The following is a 15,910-nucleotide window of genomic DNA, read 5'->3' on the forward strand; positions in this document are numbered from 1 at the left end:
CATTTTATTTGTATCTCTACAAACTATTATCCTTATCCAAAGAGCATAGACTCATCTTTCTTACCCTGGAATGTAAATATGTGATTTTACACACTTGTAAAATGTTATAAAAGTTAAAAAATGCACATGGAAAGTGCTTAAATTTGACTTTGATAAACGTATAACAACGCTGAGAATGATAAGAGCCGGACGTGCTGAAGATACACCACTTTAATCAGGCCTGTTCTTTATTTTGTTCCCATCGGAAGTGCATTATGTGTATTAAATTTTTATGGCACTCTTACACAGCACAGCCTCAGGTCTCAAAGTTACATTCCTAGATAAACAACTGAACCACTTCACCATATGCCTGCTATGATGAAGATTATGCAGGTATATACAGTTGAAGGCAAAGGATTAGCCCTCATGTGAATTCTTTTATTCTTTTTCAGAAAAAAAAATTGATTTTGTATTATATCAGATGCTATTTGTCACGGCATATTCTGTAGTATAGGATAGTAAAACAAGAAGTGCATTGAGAAAGTATTCATGGTGCTTTTTTTTTCATATTTTTTTTAATGTTACAGCCTTATTGATTGATTGATTGATTTTATTTGACAATTTTACCAAAAAAATATACAAACAAGTCCAGTTAGACTAATTCATACATATTTTAAAAACTGTCGAGGATAAAATTTACAAAAAAGCCTCAGGCATATTTCCATTGTGGTCCTCGATATTCTTAAAAAATGGACGGGCAAATCATTAATGGATTGCAAATATCAACAGCTCAGCAACTCAGCACAACAAAAAAACTTCAACTTTAAAACAACCACTTTTTAATTTCCCTTCTTAAAACAAAAATGGTGGGCAAAATATTCTAAGCAGCAGAGCTCGTACACAAAAAGAGAATTTCTACCTGATTCACTCTTGAATCTATATGGGTAAAAATCCCTGCTGCGTGCTCTTGTAGAATGACTGTGCACCTCGCTGACTAAAACATAATAATGGATATAATAATGGAAACATAATAATTCCAAAATGGATTAAATTAATTTATTTCCTCAACATTCTACACACAATCCCCCATAATAACAATGTGACAAAAGAGTTTCTGGAAATTGTTGCAAATTTATTAAAAATATAAACCTGTAAAATCGCACGTACATCAGTATTCACAGCCTTTGCCGTGAAACTCAAAATTAAGCTCGGAGGATGCCCTTCCAGCTGCAACCCAGTACTGGGAAACACCCACACACTCAATCACACACATACACTGCAGACAATTTAGTTGATCCAATTCCCCTATAGCGCATGTGTTTGGACTGTGGGGGAAACCGGAGCACCCGGAGGAAACCCACACGGACACAGGGAGAGCATGCAAACTCCACACAAAAATGCCAGCTGACCCAGCTGAGAATCGAACCAGCGACCTTCTTGCTATGAGGTGACTGTGCTAATCCAATATGTACATAGTAAATCCAGTGAATAATTTTTTTTTAGTGTGCACTACATTCTTTGTAAATCAGCTTGATGTTTGCAGAGCTTCATATGTGGTTTCTCACAGAGAGACAGACTGACAGCGGTCTGTCATTAGTGCTGTTTCTCCCTGTCTGACGACTGTAGCCTCTGGGTTCACACCTGAGCAAACCTCCAGACCGGAACCTTTCATTTTAGGAGCAGTAAATGAAGAAGAGAAATAGCTTGAGTCTGTGTTTAACTCTTAGAAGCCCAAATACACGTGTTAAAAGCATAGTTCACCCCAAAAATGACAATCCTGTCATCATTTACTCACCCTTCAGTTGTTTAACCTATTTGACTTTCTTTTAATAACAATTATTGTTTCAGTGCAGCTTTTCAAAAGCTGCATTTCTAGTTTATTATTGTTTTATTATTACATTACAATCAAATTAAGTTAAAGTTACAATCAAATATGAGTTATTATATATAAACATGGTTGATGCATGCGCTATAAGGGAATTGAATAGGTTAGATTGGCCGTAGTGTATGAGTCTGTGTGTGTGTCAATGTGAGTGTATGGGTGTTTCCCAATACTGGGTTTAGGCTGGAAGGGCATCCACTGCGTAAAAAACATATTATAAAATAGTTGGCGGTTCATTCCGCTGTGGTGACCTCTGAAATGGAGACTAAGCTGAAGGAAAATGGATGTATTACACTTTATTGCTGCAGGATCAGTGCACATACTTTGTAATCTAACGTCCACTCTGGCTGATACTTATCTGCACACAGTGGGAAAATACACAGTGCATTGTTGTGTAATGTGTGGTTTCAGGCTTCTGCTGGCCTGTTGGAGGTCTGTGTGTTCTGCACTTTGACGGAGGTGGATGCAGTTCTGGATCCCTGCAGGTTTTGTGCTGTGCAGGTGTAAATGCCCTGGTCCACCTCTCGGACCTCGTCCACCAGCAGCACAGACTGCGTCCGCTGCCGATTCTGTCCGTCCAGCTGCACTATCTGCACACTGTCCTGCGTGTACAGCGGACGCCCAATCTGAACACAGGTAAATGAAAACAATGTTATAATCAATGGAAATAATTGATTTAAAGGTACATTTATATACAGTTGAAGTCAAAATTATTTGCCCTCCTTTGAATATATGTTTTTATTTTTAAATATTTCCCAAATGATGTGTAACAGAGCTAGGAATTTTTCAGAGTATTTCTGGTAATATTTTTTCTTCTGGAGAAAGTCTTATTTGTTTTATTTCAGCTAGAATAAAAGCAGTTTTAATTTTTTTAAAACCTTTTTAAGGTCAATATTATCAGCCCCCTTAAGCAATATTTGTTTTCGATTGAACAAACCACAGCTATGTAATGACTTTCCTAATAACCCTAACTCACCTAATTAACCAAATTAACCTAGTTAAGCCTTTAAATGTCACTTTAAGCTGAATACTAGTATCTTTTACTGTCATCATGTCAAAGATAAGATAAATCAGTTATTAGAAATGAGTTATTTAACACATTATGTTTAGAAATGTGTTGAAAAAATGGAATGGAAATATAAAGGGGAGCTAATAATTCAGGAGGGCTAATACATTTGACTTTTGTATATTGCATTAATTTAAAACTATATTTATTTACTTTAATCTGATAAGTGTAACATGATGTAAAGCAATTATCCCTTAAAGCCACCTTCATCATCTTTCATACACAGAATGCCACTTAATTATAAAACTGTGCTGAAGTCCTGTTGCAAACTCTTGTTGCAGAACGCTATGTATGTATGTATGTATGTATGTATGTATGTATGTATGTATGTATGTATGTATGTATGTATATATGTGTATGTGTATATATATATATAAATATATATATATATATATATATATATATATATATATATATATATATATATATATATATATATATATATATATATATATATATATATATATACACACATGTGTGTGTATATACATGTGTATATATATATATTATGTTTAGAAATGTGCTGAAAAAATCTGCTCTCCTTTAAACAAAAATTGGGGAAACATTAAACAGGGGGGCTAATAATTCTGACTTCAACTATACATATACATATACATATATATATATATATATATATATATATATATATATATATATATATATATATATATATATATATATATATATATATATATATATATAAAATGTAAGCAGCTTTTATTCTAGCCGAAACAAAACAAATACGACTTTCCCCAGAGGAAAAAATATTATCAGACATTCTGTGAACATTTCCTTGCTCTGTTGAACATCATTTGGGAAATATTTAAAAAATCCAAAGAGGAGCTAATAATTCTGACGTCAATTGTATGTATATGTATATATAATATTATATTATTGCAAGCAAATGCAAAAGCCATCAACCTTCAGCTTGTGGTTCATATAACAGCTCTTATACTGTAAGTGGCCTCATATGAAGCAGCTTCTCTTTAGAAAAAAAAAAGTCATGTTGATATGACTTGTGTCAGATATGATACATCAGTGCTTTATTTGTTCATCATAACAAAACATTAATTAAAGACATAGAGTAACAGCTGGATTCATTTTTACAGCATATGAATTTTATATTTAATAAGTAGTCTGCTATACTGTTATAAAATTATTACATTAAAGGTTATCAGAATTTGATCAATTTTAGATATATACCAAAATTTGCCTCGGATTGATGATTTTAAATTACTTTTATTAACAACTGAACAATTTTTTAACATTTTCTGTTTCATTTTAAAAATAGTTTAGAAAGTATTTTCACACAACTATTGTTTTGTTATTTAAAAAAACTTTATACTTAATTTAAAAAATTAAAAATTTTAACATCAATGTCTCTTAAATTCTGTTTCTTAAAAATAAAATCTCTTCTTAAAACTCAGTATTAAGTATTAATCTGTATTGATCTGCTATTTTATTAAGTGTTAATCTGCTGTTAATGTTTCTTAACTTGTCTGAACTTGCTTATTGTTATTTTTTATAAATGTGAAAGTTCATTTAACAGCGCATGGTTAAAGTTTTTAGTGCAGGCTTTATTTATAAATAAATAATATGTTTAATCTACTTGAGTATAATGAGTTGTGTGCACCTTCTGTCCAGGGTATTCCCAGGTAAACTCCACCAGCACGTCCTGCTCCCCGATCACAGTACAGGACACCTGGAGGTTCTGTCCCACTGCCACAGACTCAGAGGATGCCTGGAGCGCAGGAGACGGAGGAGCGGCGGGATCTGAAAGGGTACATTTCTGTTTACACACTTCTCACTTGTTTGCTTTGACATTGTGTGATAATTGCAAAGCAATATTCAAGCTGTTTGAGACAAATCATGATCCCATAATGCAATACATAAGCAAAAAAAGGGAAAAAATAAATCTAAAATATGGAAAACTGTTAATTTTATACAACCCCAAATCAGAAAACGTTGGGAGAGTATAGAAAACCTACATACAAAAAAAAAGTAGTGATTTCTAAGTTGACTTTGACTTTTCATTGCAGACAGTACAACAAACATTGTTTAATGTGTTCTCCTATGATTTTTATTGTTTTAAATAAACATTTATTTCAATTTTGGTTCATGCAACACATTTTAAAACAAGTTGGAACAGTAAAGCATTTACCACTTTGTAATGTTGCTATAATGTTTAGTGAGTGAAGAAACTAAGTGTTTCAAGTGCCATTCTTCCTGCAAACAAGTCTTAAATTGAGCAACAGTACAGGGTCCTCATTGTCACATTTTGCACTTCAAAATGCACCACACATTCTCTATTAGAGACAGGTCGAGACTGCAGGCAGGCCAGTCAGGTACCTGTATCCTCTTTCTCTTTTGTAATGTGTGCAGAATGTGGTTTTGCATTGTCTTGTTGAAATTTGGGTGTCACTGGAAAAGAAGGCAGCATATTGTGCACTAAAATCTTTATGTACCTTTCAGCATTAATGGTGCATCACAGATGCGCAAGTACCTTTGCCAAAGGCACTGACACAACACCATACCATGACAGACACTGGCTTTTGAAGTCGTTGCTGGTAACAATCTGGATGATCCTTTTCTTCTTTGGTTTGGAGCACACGGCGTCCGTTTCTGCCCAAAAATTCCTGAAATACTGATTCATCTGACTACAGTCAGACGCCCTAGTTATTCACAATTTTTTGTGACTTTTTTGCAATAAAAATGACGATGGCGGTGGCCATTTTGTGGCAGTAATTACAAGAAATTTGCAGACAATTAAAAATAAAATATATTAATGTAAGAAATTACATTTATTTACTATATTAGGTAGCCTACTACGCCTACTCCAACACAATGACACAAATCATAAAAACAAACCTTCATTATTTTGGTATTTTGTCAAGACAAGATCTAAAACAAGTCTAAAACGGTAGGGATTAAGCCAAAAGAAGTTTGTTTAACTCTTATTTTAATCCACAATTTTACTTTCTCTCAGATTTCACTCCCTGGAGCAGCTGACATCTTGACACACAGGACATGCATCAGAGCTTCCCCTACTGTAAAACACCTAAAACATGAAATGCCATAAAACTCGTCAATGGCAGGAAGCGTTTTCTCCTGTTTACTGCAGGGAAAGAGTTTAACAAAATAATTTATCGATTTAACGCACATCATAATACCAGCCATACATGTCAAACAAATAACGTCCTTCAATTCGGTCACGCAGGTGTCATTTTTCGAGAGGCACTCAAATACATCACGCACGCTGCGTATGCAATGTATATAAGTCATGTAAAACAATTCATTGCAAACTGAAATAAATATGTTTTGTTTATATAGTTTGGACCTGGATGTTTTATTATTTAAATTTTTGTGATTATTTTGTGTTTAATTAAGAATTTTGCAGGATCACAAAAATTTGCATAAAACATTTTTTGATTTTGCATTGGATTCAGCGATCATGGAATCTTGAAAAATTAGGGGGTCTGTACAGTACACATTTCAATTGTGAGATGGCCCATCTCGGATGCCTATGAGCCGACATCGCTTCTGGACACTGTTAACATAGGGCTTCCTTTTGGCACAGTACAGTTTTCACTGGCATTTGTGGATGTAACTACGTATTGTGGTACGCGACAGGTTTGCCAAAGTAGTCCTGAGCCCATGTGGTGATATCACTTGTAGATGAATGAGGATTCTTGGTGCAGTGCCGCCTGAGGGATTGGAGATCACGATTGTTCAGCTTAGGTTTGCGCCCTTCATCTATTACGCACTGAAATCCTTCCAGATTCCTTGAATCTTTTCATTGTTTTATGAACTGTTGAAGGTGTAATATCCAAATTTGTTTGAGGAACATTGCTTATAAACATTTCAATAATTTCCTCACATATTTGCTGGCAAACTGGCGATCCTCGGGCCCGTCTTAGCTCCTAAAGGACTAGACCACTCTTGGATGCTGCTTTTGTACCAAATCATAATCACAATCACCTGCTGACATCACCTGCTTCACATCACATCATTATTTAACCAGTTTACCTGTTTACTAGCCCTAAATTGTTCCTATCCCAACTTTTTCTGGAATGTGTTGCTGGTCTGAATGACAGGAAAGCTGTACAAATGAAATGAAGTTGACCAGACAAAACATCAAATATTTTGTGGGCCCATTGTCTGCTTATTGTTAGAACAACAATGATAATATTCTTAAAGATGAATGGTCAGTACATATACAAGGCCTCACTCACAGTTGACGTAGATGAGCATGTATTTGGTGGAGCTCTGCCGCAAGTTCCCCAGACTGGCCACACAGTAGAGCGAGCCGGAGTGCTGCTGCTGGGGTCTGTGGATGGTGAAGCCCTTCTGCGCATTAAAGGAGATTTCTCTTCCGTCCACCTTCACTTCTGCTGGAGGAAACTCGCGGTGTAAGGTCACTGTGGCCAGCGGGGAGGTCACCCGACAGGGTAGGATGGCCGGCCAGTTTGTGCGGAGCTGAAGAACCTCGTAATAATCAGAGGATGGTACAAACAACTCCTGAGGGTCTGAGAGATGAACATACAAACACACAGAAGCCATACACTGTAAAACAACTTGCTGTGTCTGAAACTGTAAAAGTGCTACAGTAAAATGGTACAGTAAGGCTTTTTACCTCTTTGATAAATACGGTAAATCACTTTTTGTTTTTTTTTTGTTGACATTACTGTGGGTCTTTTTGCTGTTTTTTTCACACCAAACTATTTAAAATGTCAACAAAAGTCACATTTTCTAAATGTTTTAACAATTAAAGTTGTTGGAGGAAACATCAAATTCTCATAATGCAGTTCAAACGCATAAATAAAACATGAATCACTAAAATACAGAACACTGGAAATGAATGGATATATTTTACTGTGTGTTGTACCTGAGAAAAAGATGTAGACTTTGACGGCCTTGTCATATATCTTCCTGCAGTCTTTCTCCTCACAGTACACAGGGAAGCAGGTGTATTCTCCAGTATCTGCTGCTGTTGAATTGGCCACAATCAGTGTGCCATAACGCTCATGCTGAACCATCCTGAAAACAGACAGAAACGGCAGTGGACGCTTTAATGTCAACCAATGCAATTGTCAGATCCAGTGCAAGATCATTACTGATACTGTAAACTTTATTTGTTCTGCCAAACAGCGATATTCACTGCCTGTCGAAGCATACGATATACAAAGTGGGTATCAGACCAAACCAGAAGCACTGCATAAAAGTCTGTTTTTCCGCACCATGTTTAAAAACATGGAAATTAATTTTACTCCAGTATTTTCAATGGAGTTTTTTTTGCGCTAGCCTGCTGCTAATGACGGCGCCTGCTTTTAAATTGTTTTTACGCTTTAACAACCAAATGGATGCTTAAGTCTTTTCTTTTTAAATGAATTTATTTTAATCACATTACAACATCAGTGCTGTAAAAAAAACCTAATGAATTGAAAATAGTCAATAAACCTTCAAACCTCAAGTTCATCATTGGCTGAAAAACACTAGCTGTGCCAAAGAGCATTGAATCACCAAGAGGCGACACTCTAGTGTAATTTGGGAAACAGCCACTAGAGGGCGCGGTGGCCATTTTAGAATGAAAACTCCAATAGAACAACAGCATATTAAAAGTCTGTTAAATAAACTATTAAAAGCGCTCATGATTGTGATAAGTGTTGTATTGTATTGTACTGCCACCTCCTGGATTGATTATTTTTTTTAAATGCTATCTAAAGGCTCCTACACACCGGGATGCTTTTCATTGGCATTTATCGTCAGTATTTTACAAGATGTTTTTCTGTATTCAAACCTAAGTGATTTTCACTGGCGTCAAGCAGAAGAGTATGCGTAATCACTCCTTGACTTTAGATGGCGCTACACATCTTTAATCTTCTGGGTCTCGCTTTTAAAACAGAAGAAGAGGAAGAGAGGAAGTTCACACGCTTGTCACTTCTGCCAAAATGAATGTTTTTTTTTTTCACATCACCTTATATTTCAGTTTGTCATCAAATTTTCTGACCAATCAAATGCTGTCTAGTATCTGACATGCCCCGCCCACTTCAAGACGCTTCTCATTGGCTTTTCATTTGATACGCTTGAGCTTAACCACTCTCACTACTGGCAAAGCTGTAATAAAGCAAAACACTATTGGCTGCTAAAGGGTATACAAAGAGCTTAGAATGACCAAGAGGCGACACTCCAGTGTAATTTGGGAAACAGCCACTAGAGGGCACGGTGGCCATTTTGGAATGAAGACTCCAATAGAGCAACAGCATATTAAAAGTCTGTTAAATAAACTATTAAAAGTGCTGATGATTGTGATAGTAAGTGTTGTATTGTCGTCTTTCAGGTTGTATCTCAGCTTTAATGCACTTTTTAAATAAATAAATAAAAAACAAAGCAGCTGCTTGCCATCGCAACAGTAATGAGATGGACAGCCGATCACTTTCACTCCAAAATGGCAGAATCCAGGGCTGTTGCTGGGCACTGCTGTTGCAATGGAACGTTCTATTGTGTGTCGCCTCTTGGTCATTCTAAGCTCTTTGGCTGTGCATAGAGACGTTTTACTTAGAACGCAAAATTACCCATTATGCTTTGCGTGTATGTGTAAGAAGAATGCTAAGAACGTCCGGTCGACAGCTGATGCGTGTAAACGGTCACATTCAGACAGCTATGAAATGATAGTTTTACTTGGTTTTAATGTCTTTGAAGTAATACTGTTGTCGATCAGCGCCACCTCCTGGATTGATTTTTTTTTTTATGCTATCTAAAGGCTCCTACACACCGGGATGCTTTTCGTTGGCATTTATCGTCAGTGTTTTATGAGATGTTTTTCTGTATTCAAACCTTAGTGATTTTCACTGGCGTCAAGCAGAAGAGTATGCAAAATCACTCCTTGACTTTAGATGGCGCTACACATCTTTAATCTTCCGAATCTCGCTTTTAAAACAGAAGAAGATGAAGAGAGGAAGTTCACACGCTTGTCACTTCTGCCGAAATGAATGTTTTTTTTTTCACATCACCTTATATATGTAAAAATCAGTGATCTCCACTAGCTGAGTAATATCTGATATAAAGTGGGTCTCAGATTGTACAAGTAGCACCGCATTAAATTACATTTCCCCCTTGTCTTTATGATGTGAGCTTTTATTTTACCCCAGTATATTCAATGGAGCTTCTGCGCTAGCCTGCCGATTCTGACAGGCGCGTGCGAGTAAACGTCTTTTTGTCTTGTTTTACGATTGAGCAACTAAATTTAAATTTAAAATTTAAAGTTAATTTAACTGAATGTATTTTAATGACATTACAACATCGATGCTGCAAACGGAACCATATAAAATGGAAAAAAGTTCACAGTAACAGGTCACCGGAGGTTTATCAGTATGGTAAAAACACTAGCTCGGCATATACCCTATTAAAAAGGGGAGGAGCTACTCTATGTCCCGCCCTCTTGTTATTTTTTAGTTGAGATTACATTAAACATTAAATAAAAAATGCACATTTCAAAAGACTTCATGAAACCTTTAACACGTGTTTTGTCAGTTTCATGTGGACAGAGATTTAAAGAACTAAAGCAGGGGCAACCTCTGTTTATAAAAAGATCACTGTGCTTGTGGACATGGCCTGTGTGTTTTACCTCAGTCGTCCTTCATGGTCTTCCAGCAGATATTCAGGAACAGTCCACTGCACAGGGTTTCCTTTACACCTGATCTCCAGTGTTTCTGCAGCTCCGACTGTCAGAGTTTCTCCAACCTTCCTGAACTTTCCCTTCTGCAGCACCTGAGTAAGTGACGTCTGCTCTTCTTTCGGGTTTTCAGGAGTGCTTTTCCTTTTAGTTTTGGCAGAGAGAGGCTTTCTTGGTGCTTTCACTGGTTTGGGCTTCACATTGCGTCTCTTCTCATCTTTGCTCTTCACTTCAGGTTCATCCTTTTGGCACATGCCTGTTTATCATATGACAAAACCAGTGAGAGGGGTCTGCCTGCAGACTCCATGCAGATGCAATATGAGCAGCATCCAATGGTTTTTAATGCGCTCAGCTAATCCCACCCCCCTAACCCTACCCCTCACAGTGACATCACTAGCTACATTGAGTGCATTGGGTCTGGGATTGCATCGCTGAGAGATGCAGTCTCAGCTTGCATCATAAAGGCTCCATCCAAATATTATTGAAACCAGCTGAAAATACTGATGATGCTAAACTGTGTTTGTATTTATTATACACACTGTTAATGATTTTTGTATATTACACTGTATTAAACTGTAATATGAACCATTATTTTAAAGTTGCATTGTGAAAATTGCTTTATTTTACAATAAATATATACATAACATTCTGTAAATGAACAATATCACACGAGTAGCAGTGCAATATGGCTGTATATAAGCACTGGTGGGAGGCGTGTGTTGGCTTAGCGTCCCACCAGTGCTGATATACAGCAATATCGCACTGCTACGAGTGTGATATTGCGTTTATACAACAGTTCAACGGCACAATCATTTATATAAATAAGAAAATCAAACACGAAGAGTCTAAAAACCCATTTTTTTAGTAGGAACTACTTTCTTCCGCCATTCATTCCCATCTGCAGCTGATGTTGAACAGCAGAAGCCGTTACTAATTCACCAACGTCACTTTAGAGCTAGAGTTTCAATGATTCTCTATCTAAAGTGATTAAAAAACTGCTGATTTTGCTTACAATTTAAGATTATGAGGCTGAACGTGACATGAAATGTCATCCGTCTACAGAGATATCTTCTTACAGTGCTTCAGTCTACAGTATTTCTCTGTTGCAATCGGGATATCACAATAATTAAGAGAGAGGGTGTTCGGGGGTGAGGTTGAGTACCAGGATAGAATGCAGCGGATTTTGGGCGTCCACTTTAATCGGGTACTGTACCAAAGTTTGCAACCCGGGGGTGTTTAGTTTACAGACTGTACCAAAGAGGGGGGTGGGCGAAATTACGGGAGTTTTTTAGAAAGAAATAAAAACGGGATGTTTGCGGGAGACTGGTCTGAAATACGGGATACTCCCATGAAAAACGGAAGTGTTGGCAGGTATTGCTTACCAGTTTAATAATGATTTGATCTGCTATACTGTAGTTGGAAATCAGACTGTTATAAACTTCTAAGCGTAAGGGCTTATTATGCGGTTCTGTCGCCATCTTGTGGATAGAAAGCATCAACCGTCTTTGGTCTACACTTTGGCCGTTGACATGTTGTCTCAGAAATTGTAAATATTTAAAAATAGGCACTATTCTTGCAAATAAACTGCATAGTTGCAATCCAAACAACTATATTCTCGACTAAAAAAAGCCTCAAAAGTATATTTTGTTGTCTAACAGGAGTAATATTTGTCAAACTGTAGTGTCTGCTTGTTGCTGGCTGTATGTGGGCGGAGTTATACGCAAAGGGTAAAGAGGCTGTACATGGGATTGATATTACTTAAATATATCACGGCTATCAGCCAATCAGATTTGAGAACCAGACAGAACTGTTGTATAAATACATACACATACAGCAAGGTAAGCGGTGTTAATGTAAATACAGTACCTTTGCTGTAATTGATTTACAGTAAGTTATTGGTGAACTGCTGCCTCTAATTTACTGTAAATTCTACAGTAAATTGTTAACAGTGGTGTTAAAGGCCAAAATTTTTCGCCGAACTGTACAATTTTAGTTTGTTTTTAAATACTTCCCAAAGTGATGGAGCAAGGAAATTTCCACAGCATTTCCTATTTTATATATGTTTTGGGTTAACAGGAATAAAATGCTTTTTAAATTATTTTTATTAACCACAAAAAACTACTTTTGTCCAGTGACTTGCCTAATTAACCTAATTAACATATTCAAGTCTTTAAATGTCACTTTATATTGAGTCTTAGTAACTTGCAAAATAACTAGTAAAATATTATGTACTGCCATCATGGCAGCGACAAACATTAATTAATGATTGTAAATTAGTGATTAAAACTGTTAGGAAATAATTGAAAAAATAATTAATTTAATAAGATCTAATACCTTATAATTGAATAATAATGTCCAGTAATAAGTTAATAATAGTATTTGATGAAATGTATTATTCACTATTTTTAATTGAAATTTACTATCAATTTGAAGGGAAAGTTTGTTTTATCACCATTTAAAAAAAAAAAAAAACATTAAAGCATATATTTGTTTTATCCGTCAGTTTATTTGTCTATTTATAGCGATTTATGGTTCTATTTTATTTTATTTTACTTTTATATTTTATTTATTTATTTATTCATGTATTTATTCATTTATTTATTTATTCATGTATTTATTTATTTATATATTTATTTATTCATTTATTTATTAATTCATTTATATATTTATTTATTCATGTATTTATTTATTTATATATTTATTTATTCATGTATTTATTTATTTATTAATTTATTTATTTGTTCATGTATTTATTTATTTATTCATTTATTTATTTGTTCATGCATTTATTTATTTATTTATTCATGTATTTATTTTTTTTGTTTATTTATTCATTTATTTGTTTTTCTATGTAATTTCCCTTTACTTTGTTTTTCCTTTCCTTTTGTTTTGTTGTATTTTTTATTTTATTTGTATGTATTTATTTTATTTTACTCAACTTTATTTAGTTTTACTTTAGTTTATTTCATATTTAATGTATCTATTTAGCTTTGTTCAATATTTAATTAAATAATTTTATTTGATTTAATTTTTATTTATTTATTTATTTGATTGTACTTTACAATATTTTATTTAATTTTACTTTACTTTTTTATTTAAATTTTGTATTTTTATTTAGTTTTATTTATTGTTTTTGAATTAACTTTTTATGTATTTAATTTAAATTTTATTTTGATATTTTTCTTTGCTTAGTTGTGTTATATTTTGTTATTTTAAGATCACTTATTATTGAATATATTTCAAAAAGTACAGCTCAGAATAAATACGTTGTTTATTGTCACGTAAATAAATCCATTACTCTAAAATAAAACCATTAATTCACCCACATTTTGACCTTTTGTGTTTCCAAACATCTGAAACATTAAAGTTGACACCAATAAATGATGAATAAACGAACATATAAATGAAACAGCTCATTATGTGTCTACATGACTCAAAGCATTTCACATGTTGTACATGTTGCATCTGACATTTCAAAGTAAAAACAAGCACATCTCTTGCATGCAGCTGTATATGTTTGACATACGTTCATTTCAGAATAGCTGTTTTTACACACTTATAAATATCTCCGTCTCATGGCTAAGTAAACAACATATCCTCGGCAGAGGTAAAATACTCACCAAATTGAATGATCAACAGTGTAAAAAGCAGAGAAAGCAGCACCACCCTCCACTTCATATTCACAAAAGCAGCAAATTAACTTCAGTCTGTTTAGTTGGGTATTTCCAGATCTTCAGGACTGATGGACGAAGGCAAAAGAGCTGAGATGTTAGGAGAGTCACACATCAGCCCAAATTCCTCTGCTGGAGCCCAACTGTTTTTCTGTGCTGATTCTACCAATCAGCTGGCGGGACGTCCCACTACAGCAGCCTGTGTTTGTTTAGCTGTAAAAACCTTCAGTCTGAGGAGGTGAGCTGGGAAGATATCAGTGCACGGGGAAACACAAGCATGGCTTTTTTATTTAGTTTAGATTTAATGCTGATTTTATCTTATAAATTGGAAGATTTTTTATTATTCATAGAGATTCCTTATTTCATTTTTTTTAATTTTGTATTTTATTATTTTATTTTACCTTGTTTTGTGTTGTTTTATTTATTTTTCTTTACTCTTACTAACAAGTAATGTGTTATTTTACTACTGTATATTTAATTATTTATATTTATTTATATATATTATTTAGTATATTTATTTATCTTAAATTAGATGATTTTATCACATTATTCAAAAAGTACAAGAATAAATTTCATTTTAATTTGTATTTTATTTCATTATTTTGTTTTTGTTATTTTATTTTACTTTGTTATGTGGTGTGTTGTTTTGTTTTATTTTTCTTTACTTTTAATAGTTTTATTTTATTTTGTTGTTTTTATTGTATTTACTTTAATTAAATTTATTTTATTTTATTTTATTATTTTTATTCTTTGTTTTATTTATTTTATCATACTGTGCTTATTTTAATTGCAATTTTCTCTTCTTTATTGTACATTGATTTTATTTCAATGTATTTGTATTTTACTTTACCTTAGTACATTTGATTTGACTTTTTAAATTTAACCTAATGTCCCATTTATTTTATTATATTTCATTTTATTTTTATTTTACTTTACTATATTTAATTTTCTTGGCTTATTTTATTTTGTTTTATTTAATTATTTTATGTTATTTTATTTTTATTTGTTTCTTTGTTTTATTTTACTTAATTTAACTTAACTTTTTGATTTAATTTTAATTTTTAATTTAATTAAATTTCTATTTTTTATTTTATTTTGCTTGATTACGGTTACCTCTGTCTAATCTGTAGTCACAATTTCAAAACTTTAAACTCAGTCACCATCTGCAAAACATCTGGATTAACAACTAGATTAAAAAGTTGGGCGATGCGGTGGGTCAGTAGGTGGTGCTGTCTCCTCACAGCAAGAGGGTCGCTGGTTTGAGCCTCAGCTAGGTCTGTTGGCATGTCTGTATGGAGATTGCATGTTTTCCCCGTGTTGGTGTGGGTATCGTCCAGGTGCTCCGGTTTCCCCCACAAGTCCAAACACATGCGCGATAGGTGAATTGGGTAAGCTAAATTGTCCGTAGTGTATGTGTTAATAAGAATGTATGGGTATTCCCCAGTGATGGGTTGCAGGTGGAAGGGCATCTGCTGCGTAAAACATATGCAGGATAATTTGGTGGTTCATTCCGCTGTGGTGACCCCGAATTAAAAAAGGGACTAAGCTGAAAAGAAAATGAATGAATGAACAAAAAGGTTTGTCAAGACAAACTTTAGGCTGGCCTGAGAAAGCTTATCCTGAAAGTTTAAACACAATAT

The 15,910-nt window shown here is 34.2% G+C and overlaps 2 protein-coding genes across 3 annotated transcripts in view; one reads left to right on the plus strand and one right to left on the minus strand.

Annotated features, from left to right (window-relative positions):
* The window catches only part of anxa6 (annexin A6), a 230,555-nt gene that overhangs the window by 102,497 nt on the left and 112,148 nt on the right, over positions 1-15,910 (plus strand). The gene's annotated exons all lie outside the window — the stretch shown is intronic.
* On the minus strand, positions 1,022-14,384 carry LOC141377606 (platelet-derived growth factor receptor-like protein). Its single transcript, XM_073922316.1, has 6 exons — positions 14,220-14,384; positions 10,552-10,855; positions 7,813-7,964; positions 7,160-7,453; positions 4,561-4,700; positions 1,022-2,487 (listed from the first exon to the last, which is right to left on the minus strand). The coding sequence occupies exons 1-6, from the start codon at positions 14,275-14,277 to the stop codon at positions 2,269-2,271; spliced, it is 1,167 nt and encodes a 388-aa protein (XP_073778417.1). The 5' UTR covers positions 14,278-14,384; the 3' UTR covers positions 1,022-2,268.

This window comes from Danio rerio, chromosome 14 (assembly GCF_049306965.1).
Source record: "Danio rerio strain Tuebingen ecotype United States chromosome 14, GRCz12tu, whole genome shotgun sequence".
In the NCBI taxonomy this organism is placed as follows: domain Eukaryota; kingdom Metazoa; phylum Chordata; class Actinopteri; order Cypriniformes; family Danionidae; genus Danio; species Danio rerio.